Source organism: Onychostruthus taczanowskii, unplaced genomic scaffold, assembly GCF_017590055.1.
Source record: "Onychostruthus taczanowskii isolate IOZ18803 unplaced genomic scaffold, ASM1759005v1 scaffold195, whole genome shotgun sequence".
Lineage (NCBI taxonomy): Eukaryota > Metazoa > Chordata > Aves > Passeriformes > Passeridae > Onychostruthus > Onychostruthus taczanowskii.
Genome location: NW_024499184.1, coordinates 101,883 through 110,246, shown reverse-complemented (window position 1 = coordinate 110,246; position 8,364 = coordinate 101,883). Strand labels below are relative to the sequence as shown.

General features: G+C 69.2%; 3 protein-coding genes across 7 annotated transcripts in view; 2 read left to right on the top strand and 1 right to left on the bottom strand.

The window, feature by feature from the left end:
* Window positions 1–1,583, top strand: part of SERPING1 (serpin family G member 1) — a 6,782-nt gene extending 5,199 nt beyond the window's left edge. For 3 of the 4 annotated variants that reach the window (XM_041402252.1, XM_041402255.1, XM_041402253.1), the window contains 2 exons: window positions 57–199; window positions 485–1,211. In XM_041402252.1, the coding sequence (XP_041258186.1) occupies window positions 57–199; window positions 485–1,210 (869 nt within the window). In that variant the 3' untranslated portion in view covers window position 1,211. The other variant, XM_041402251.1, reaches the window with a different exon arrangement.
* Window positions 1,584–1,970: 387 nt separating this feature from the next.
* On the bottom strand, window positions 1,971–3,933 carry YPEL4 (yippee like 4). Of its 2 annotated transcripts, none has more exons than XM_041402277.1 (5): window positions 3,625–3,933; window positions 3,055–3,361; window positions 2,713–2,756; window positions 2,507–2,615; window positions 1,971–2,208 (listed from the first exon to the last, which is right to left on the bottom strand). In XM_041402277.1, exons 1-5 carry the CDS (start codon window positions 3,867–3,869, stop codon window positions 2,119–2,121), a joined length of 795 nt encoding a protein of 264 aa, XP_041258211.1. In that variant the 5' UTR covers window positions 3,870–3,933; the 3' UTR covers window positions 1,971–2,118. The 2 variants fall into 2 exon arrangements, with proteins under 2 accessions (XP_041258211.1, XP_041258212.1); XM_041402278.1 differs by having other exon boundaries at window positions 3,621–3,763.
* A 227-nt stretch (window positions 3,934–4,160) lies between these two features.
* CLP1 (cleavage factor polyribonucleotide kinase subunit 1) lies at window positions 4,161–6,291 on the top strand. Its single transcript, XM_041402275.1, has 2 exons — window positions 4,161–4,883; window positions 5,521–6,291. Exons 1-2 carry the CDS (start codon window positions 4,278–4,280, stop codon window positions 6,190–6,192), a joined length of 1,278 nt encoding a protein of 425 aa, XP_041258209.1. The 5' UTR covers window positions 4,161–4,277; the 3' UTR covers window positions 6,193–6,291.
* The last annotated feature ends 2,073 nt before the right edge of the window (window positions 6,292–8,364 follow it).

Genomic DNA, 8,364 nt, shown 5'->3' with positions numbered 1-8,364 from the left:
CGCCCCGTGCGGCCCCCGGTGCCCCCGCCCCCAGCCGAGGTGCCGTGTCCCCGCAGCCGCCTGGCGCACGCCGCTGGACCGCAAGAAGACGGTGCTGCTGCCCTTCCTGCGGCCCGGGCAGCGCCCCCGCAAGGTGCCCACCATGACCAGCGCCAAGTACCCGGTGGCCTCCTTCACCGACTCCCGCCTGCAGGCCCAGGTAGCCCTTGGCCCGGGACCGGCCACCAGGTGCCGGGGGTCTGGGGGGTCACTGCTGGGGTGGCATGATGTCACTCCAGTGGCACTAAGGAGGAATGGCAGGCTGTGATATAACTCCTGCGGCACTCGGGGAGGACGCCAGGCTGATGTCACTCCCCTGGCACTGAAAGGGGCACAGACTGTGTCCTCGCTCCCCTGGGACTTTGGGGGATGACAGGCTGGCACAGAGTGGGTGCCGGTCCATGGGGTCCCCACGGTGGCTCTTAGGTGGGGGTCTGCCCCACAGGTGGGGCGGCTGGAGCTGAACGGGGGGCTGAGCCTCGTGGTGCTGATGCCGCGGGGGCCCCTGGAGCCTCTGGAGACCCTGGAGCGGGCGCTGGACCCCGCCACCTTCCTGGCGCTGCTACGGCGGGCGGCCCGCACCCCGCCCCGGGCCACCGCGCTGTCCCTGCCCCGCCTGCGCCTCGACCTCGCCCTGGACGTGGTGCCTCTGGTCCACGACATGGGTAAGGACACCTCTGATGGCACCGCAGGGGCTGCCTGGGCGGCGGGGTCACATCGCTCCCGGTGCGGTGACCTTACTCCCTGCAGGACCTCAGGGCCCCTCCCCGGGGGTCACTTTCCCCAGGGTCCCCAAAACCCCAATGTCCCCGGTATCCCCTTACCTTTGGTTTCCCCTGAGGCCCCCCACACTCCCGTGTCCCCGGTGTCCCCGGTGCCCCGGATGTGCCCTGCTCCCTCCAGCGCCACTAATGTCCCCTTACATCCCAGTGTCCCCAGATTATCCCCAGCGGCCCGAATATCCCGCATCTCCCCGGCGTTCCCTATCCCTGAGTGTCCCTGGCGCCCCCCAGCGTCCCCGTCGTGTCCCCGTGTCTCCTCTATCCCCGCTGCCACCCGTGTCCCTGCCTCTCCACGTCCTCGTCCCTCCGGTTTTCTCCGGATCCCTGATGCCCCCGCGTCCCCTTGGCGTCCCTGCTGTCCCCTCGGCGTTCCGCGGGAGTGGCGCTGAGGCCGTGTGCCGCAGACTTCGGGCTGTTCCTGGACGCGGAGCTGTGCGGGCTGGCGCGGGGCCCGGCCGCGGTGGACTCGGCGCGGCACCGGGCGGTGCTGGCGCTGGACGAGGCCGGCGTGGAGGCGGCGGCGGCCATGGCCACCTCGGTGGCGCGCTCGGCCCTGGTGCTGGAGGCCCTGCGCCCCTTCCTCTTCGTCCTCTGGCACGACACCGGCAACTTCCCCGTCTTCATGGGCCGACTCAGCGACCCCCAGCCCTGAGTCTGCGGCTCCTGTCCCTGTCCTCCCTCCTCCCACCCCTCCATCCTTCCCTCCCGCCTCCTCCTCTCCCTCCATCCCTGCCTCCTCCTCTCCCTGCTTCCCTCCTTACCTCTCTCCTTTACCCCTTTCCTCTCTCTCTCCTCCCATCCTTCCTTCCCTTGTCCCTCCTCCCTCCCTGCCTCCCTTTCTTCATCCCTTCATCCCTCCGTCCTTCTCCTCTCTGCATCCCTTGTCCCTCTCCTCTCCTCTCCTCTCCTCTCCTCTCCCTTCACACTCCCCAGGGCACCAGGAGGTCCCTGCTCCTCCCGTGCCTCAGTTTCCCCGCCAGCTCGGGGTGACAATAAAGGCACCAACCACCTCCCGCCTCCCGCGTGTGAGGAGGGGAAGGGACAGCCTGGGGCCACCAGGGACCCCCCTCTGTGCCAGGCCGTGTGCCAGGGTGAGCCGGGATGGCAGCAGCACGGGGGGCAGGCAGGTAACAGCCAGCACCTTCCTAAAAAAAAAAGCCTTTATTGCCCTAGAAAAGCCCCGTGACCCCCACGGCTGGTGCCACCCGGGGGGCGCCGGGGGGCACAGCGAAGATGCCAAGGAGAGGGTCACCCAGCGCCCCCCCAGGTGCCCCCCAGTCCCTGCTGTGCCCCCCCCTCAGTCCCAGCCGTTCTCCTTCACCATGTGCGACATCTCGATGATGAACTTGCCCTCCTTGTACTTCTGGCTGCTCTCGAACGCCTGTTCCTGGGGGGGACACAGTGTCAGCCCCCCCATGCCCCCACGGGTGCTGCCTTCCCCTGCCCTGGGGTGTCTGCAGCAAAGGGTTGGGGTGCCCAGGCAGGGGTTAGGGTGCCCGAGGGTGCCCATGGAAAGGGTTGGGGTGCCCAGACAGGGGTTAGGGTGACCAGACAGGGGTTGGGGTGCCCGAGGGTGCCCATGGAAAGGGTTGGGGTGCCCAGGCAGGGGCTGGGGTGCCCAGACAGGGGTTGGGCCCCCGGGCAGTGCCCGCAGCAGGCAGGGGTCCCAGCTGGGGGGCACTCACGTATTTCCAGCCCAGGGTGGTCTTGCAGCTCTGGCAGAAGATGTCGGCCACCGAGTGCAGCCCCGTGAGCAGCAGGCGCTGCTCGGCCGGGCCGCAGCCCACGTTCACCCTGCACCGAGAGCGGGGTCCCAGAGGCTCGGCACGCCCGGCCCCGGGACCCCCGGGCTGCCCCTCCCCACTGCCAGCCCCGGTGCCCCGGTACTCACACGGAGTTGAACAGGTAGGCACGGCCGTGGCTGCCCTGGAAGGACTGTGGGGACACGGCGAGTGTCACTGTTGGTCCCCCACGTCCCCCGGCACCCCTCCCTCCGTGTCCTGCTCCCATCCCGTTGCACTGCCACCGGCCTGGGGACACCGCGGGGGGACACCTGCCAGCTCGGGGATGCTGAGGGAGGGACGGCCACCTCCGTGGGAGCACCCGCGGGGCGGGCGGGGGCGAAGATGCTTCAAACTCAGCGCTCTGGGGCCACGGCCAAGGGACACCCGCTGTCCTAGGACCCCCCCGGGGCCCGGGCAGTGCCCGCCCAGCGCGGGGGTGGCGGTGGCACCTTGGAGATGAGCTCCTCGTGGCGGGCCAGGTGCGCCCGGCAGTGCACGCAGCTGTAGGTGCGGTGCGAGCGCGGCAGGTAGCTGCGGAAGGTGCGCGGCGGCAGGCGGGCCCCGGGGGGCAGGCGGGCCCCGGGGGGCAGGCGGCGGCGCCAATCATCATCCTTATTGGGGCACGGCGCAGCCCCCGCACAGCCGCTCGCAGGGGAAGCAGCGCAGCAGCGCGCCCAGAGCCGCCGTCCCGCCCGGCCGGGCTCGGGGGGCTCCGCCGGGGCCCCCCGGCAGAAGGAGGCGGAAAAGGGGGGCGGCCTGCCGAGGGGGAACGGGGGAGGTCAGGGGGGACCCCTCCTCAGCCTCCCAGGCGTGAGCGCTCCGCGGGCTGAGAGCGGGCGGTTCATCGCAGGAGTGACACCGGGGACACCGGGAGAGCCGGGGGGGCACGGGGGGCCGAGGGACCGGGAGGGGGGGGCGTCCCAAGCTGGGTCTGGGGGCTCTTCTCGAAGCACCCCTGGGGAGTGGGGGTACCCGGGGAGGTGATGGGGGTCCCCGGGGGGCAGGAGGGGGGTACCGGCTTCCGTGGCTTCCCGGGGGCCGGGGCCGCTCGCCGCCCGCCGCTGTCCCCGCTGCCGCTGTCGCCGCTGTCCCCGGGGCGGGCGCGGGGGGGCCCTGCGTGCCCGGGAGCCGCATCACGGCACCGTGACTCATCCCGCGGCCGTGACGTCACCGCCCGCCACCGCCGCCGTGACGTCACCGCCCGGCCCTCCGACGTCAGCCCGGCCGCCGGGGATGCGCTGCCGCTGACCTCCCGCTGCCTCATGGCCGCCCCGGCCCCGTGTCCCCCCGGCTCTCTTGTCCCCCCATGTCCCCAGTGTCCCTCCGAGTGCCCCTGTCCCCCCTGTGAGAGGTAAAACGGGAGGGGGGGGGCGGGACTGCGTGTAAAAGTCGTGCGAACGTCATGCCAGCGATCCCGGGACTCATCCCGAGGGATCGGGCGGGGAGAGGGGGAGCCCCACTGTAATGAGATGCAAACTAGAGGAGGGGACGCGGGCGATATGCAAATGAGATGCAAAAGCGCCGCAGCAACCGGACAGGACACGCCCCCACGTGACACCGGCGTCCCACGTGACCCAGGCCACCCGTGCTCCCGGCGCGCCGCTCAGACGTCACTTCCGTCGCGGCCGCGGCGCCCGGGGGACACCGGGCCCGGGACCCCCGCGTCGCCGTCATGGCGGACGATGGCGGCGAGGAGAAGAAGCAGGTGGCCAAGTTCGAGCTGGAGCGGGAGACGGAGCTGCGCTTCGAGGTGGAGGCGGGCCAGACGGTGCAGCTGGAGCTGCTGACCGGCATGGCCGAGGTGTTCGGCACCGAGCTCACCCGCAACAAGAAGTTCACGTTCGACGCGGGCGCCAAGGTGGCCGTGTTCACGTGGCACGGCTGCACCGTGCAGCTCAGCGGCCGCACCGAGGTGGCCTACGTGTCGCGGGACACGCCGATGCTGCTGTACCTGAACACGCACACGGCGCTGGAGCAGATGCGGCGCCAGGCCGAGCGGGAGGACGAGCGCGGGCCCCGCGTCATGGTGGTGGGGCCCACCGACGTGGGCAAGACCACCGTGTGCCGCCTGCTGCTCAACTACGCCGTGCGCCTGGGCCGCCGGCCCACCTTCGTGGAGCTGGACGTGGGGCAGGGCTCGGTGTCCATCCCCGGCACCATGGGCGCGCTGTACATCGAGCGCCCGGCCGACGTGGAGGAGGGCTTCTCCCTGCAGGCCCCCCTCGTCTACCACTTCGGCTCCACCACGCCCGGCACCAACATCAAGCTCTACAACAAGGTGAGCGCGGGGGGCTCGGCCCGCCTTGGGTGTGTTCCCCGGGCTTTCCGAATCCCCGGGGTGCCGGGTGGGGACGGCACAAGGTGTTTTAAGAACAGCCTCGTGCACGGCCAGTCACCCCTTCCCAGCTGTCGGATCAGGGAGGGGAGGGAGTCCAGAGGAGGACACGAAGTTGATGAAGGGAGCTGGAGCACCTCCCCTATGGAGACGGGCTGGGAGAGGTGGGGCGGCTCGGCCTGGAGGAGGACACTTTGTGCCCTGAGCTCAGAGCAGCCTTTTCCATCCTGAGGGCCTAGGGGGAAACAGGAGAGGGATTCTTGTCGGGATCTGGAGTGATGGGGTGGGGTGGAAGGGGTTCGCAGGGAGAGGAGAAGTTCAGGCTGGATACTGGGAAGAAACTCTTTCACTGTGAGGACGGAGGGTTGAGAGAGGCTGTGGCTGCCCCATGCCTGGAAGTGCCCCAGGCCGGGCTGGATGGGCCTTGGAGCAAGCTGGGCTGCTGGAAGGCGTCCCTGCCACAGGGAACGTGCCGGCCTTTAACACCAATCCCAAGGCAGACCATTCTGCAGCTCCACGGTTTTCCCTGGGCGGCCTCCCGCGGCGTGGGGCGCCCCGGCGTGACCCCCTCCTTCCGCAGATCACGTCGTGCCTGGCCGACGTCTTCAACCAGCGCTGCGAGGTGAACCGGCGCGCCTCGGTGAGCGGCTGCGTCATCAACACCTGCGGCTGGGTCAAGAGCTCGGGCTACCAGGCGCTGGTGCACGCCGCCTCCGCCTTCGAGGTGGACGTGGTGGTGGTGCTGGACCAGGAGCGCCTCTACAACGAGCTCAAGCGGGACCTGCCCCACTTCGTGCGCACCGTGCTGCTGCCCAAGTCCGGCGGCGTGGTGGAGCGCTCCAAGGACTTCCGCCGGGAGTGCCGGGACGAGCGCATCCGCGAGTACTTCTACGGCTTCCGCGGCTGCTTCTACCCCCACGCCTTCGACGTCAAGTTCTCCGACGTCAAGATCTACAAGGTGGGCGCGCCCACCATCCCGGACTCGTGCCTGCCGCTGGGAATGTCGCAGGAGGACAACCAGCTGAAGCTGGTGCCGGTGACGCCGGGGCGGGACATGGTGCACCACCTGCTGAGCGTCAGCACCGCCGACGGCCCCGACGACAACATCTCCGAGACCAGCGTGGCCGGCTTCATCGTGGTCACCGGCGTGGACCTGGAGCGCCAGGTCTTCACCGTGCTGTCCCCGGCTCCGCGGCCCCTCCCCAAGAACTTCCTGCTCATCATGGACATTCGCTTCATGGACCTCAAGTAGGGGAGGGCCGGGATGTGCCCCCCCTCCCTCCTTGTCCCCCTGGTGCGGCGCCCGCCCTTTGGTTTTATACTTTTTTTACAATTTGCTATTAAATCTGGAAGTCTTTGCCGCTGGTGAGCGTCTGCTGAGGGTGGGGGAGGGGGGCTCGGGCTGTGCCCCGGTGCCCCCTCACCGCGCCGCGGACCCCCCTGCACGGCGCCCCGGCGGGCACCGACCCCTGCCCGGCCCGCCCCTCTGGCCGCGGCCCCGCTCCGCCGTTCCGCACGGCCGCCTGCCCGATGGTCGCGGTGCCTCTGCACGGGAGCGCCGCTTCCTCCTGCCCCCGCTGCCGTGCCCGCGGCCCCGCCGCCACCGGGACCTCCTCCTGTGCCTCCGGGGGCTGGCGGGGAGCGGTGCCCCGCGGGCTCGGGCCGCCCCTGCGCACGGTGCGGGGTGAGCGCACCGGAGCGGGGCTCGTTCCCCCGCCCGGGGCCGGGGAGCGGCCGCGGGGAGCGCCCGGGGCACTCCTGCGCTGTCCCGCACCCGGGCTGTCCCCGGTGCCCCCGGGAACGCCGCCACCGCGCTGTTGTGGGGCCCCGGAGCTCGGCCTGTGCCGCGGCCCAGGGGGGCCCGTGTTTGCAGCGCGGCACCGTCCCTGCTCCCGGCTGTGGGGGCACTGGGACGGGTCCGGCCCGGCCTCTCCTCGGAATTCCCGGATTCCCGAACGCCTGAGCCGTGCCCGGGGTTCCACCCCGCTCGGCGCGCCGATTCGGGAGGGCATCGGCTGCCCCTGTGCTCCCCGTGGCTCTGGGAAGCGGTTCCCCCGGATCTGCCGGCTCCCGCCCCGGCACGGAGCTGGAGTTGGGCTTCAGGGATTCTCTGCTCTGGGGCTGCTCGGGCTTTCTGGGGCAGAGTGTAAAGTACAACCGGAGCCGCGTCTCGATCGAAGCCAGAGCTATCTTGGAGCCTCTCTCTGAGCTTCATCCAGTTACCACCGTCCTTCCGCTGGGCCCAGGTGCGGCTTTAGCAGGCGGTTATTCCCGCTGGTTCCCGAGGCCAGGAACCCCATCTGGGAATGGAGGGGGTGGTGATTGGGTGGGTCCAAGGGGAGACCTTGAACTCCCCTGTGAGGGGCCTGTCTGGGGACATTCCCACCTGTCGCTGTGCCCGGTGTCTCCTAGCACAGTGACAAGAGGCTGGCGCTGTCCTTGCTCGCTGTGGGGCCCGTTGGGACGCGGCGTCAATGGATGAGGCATTGTTCCTGCTGCTTTGGCCATAAAATGGGGCTAATCCCGTGTAAACCAGCGGGATGGGCTGCGGAAGGAGGATGGGAGCGGTGTAAGCCCTGGGCAGGAGATAAGCGTGGAGTGATTCCAGCCTTCTGGCTGTCTGCAGTGGAATATTTCTCCATGTTCTGTGTTGATCCTTCTGTACATCCACCTGGGAGAAAGGCAGGTGTGCAGGGTGCACCTGGAGCCGAGGGGTGGCCAAGCGTGCATTGCTTGCATCCTCCTTTGGAATTAAGAGCAGGGAGGTGTCCCCAGCTGCCCCGTTGGGGCAGGTGCTCCTGTGACCAGTGGGGATCTCACGCTGGCATTGCTCCGGCCACAGTGCCCAGTTTTGTGAAAATTTTCACTTTCTCTGATGGATTTTGGAGTGTGAAATGTTAGCTGGCTGTGCAAGGACAGGGTTGAGCAGAGGGAGGAGGGAGTTCCTTGTTCCCTGGCTGCCCCTCACTCTCGGTGCTGGGCAGCGAGCTCTGGAATGGCTCTGTGGAACTCCGGGCTGCAGCTGATCAAAACAGAGTGGGAACAGGTGAAGCACATCCCGTCTCCGTGCAGCCGGGATCTGCCCTGTCTGGGAGTTGCCTCACGTGGAAGGAATTGTTTGTGTGTTTGCCCTGCGCCATGGGAACTCGGCTGGATCGGGGCAGGTCCACCGGGAGCTGCGGATCCCGGCGGGTGGCGCAGGTTTGGGAGCCGGTAACCGGGAGGGAGCTCTGTGCTGCCTGTGCCGTGGATCCCAGGGGTGGCAGGATCCCGGTGGTTGATGCCGAGGTGCATTTCCTCCTTTCGGGCAGGAGCAGAGTGAGGAGCTGAAGTGAGAGAGGAGGGAATGTTGGGAGCTGGGGACACGTGTGTCCCCATCCCAGTAGATGTGGGGAGCGCCTCTTGCTCCAGAAGGGACAAGGCA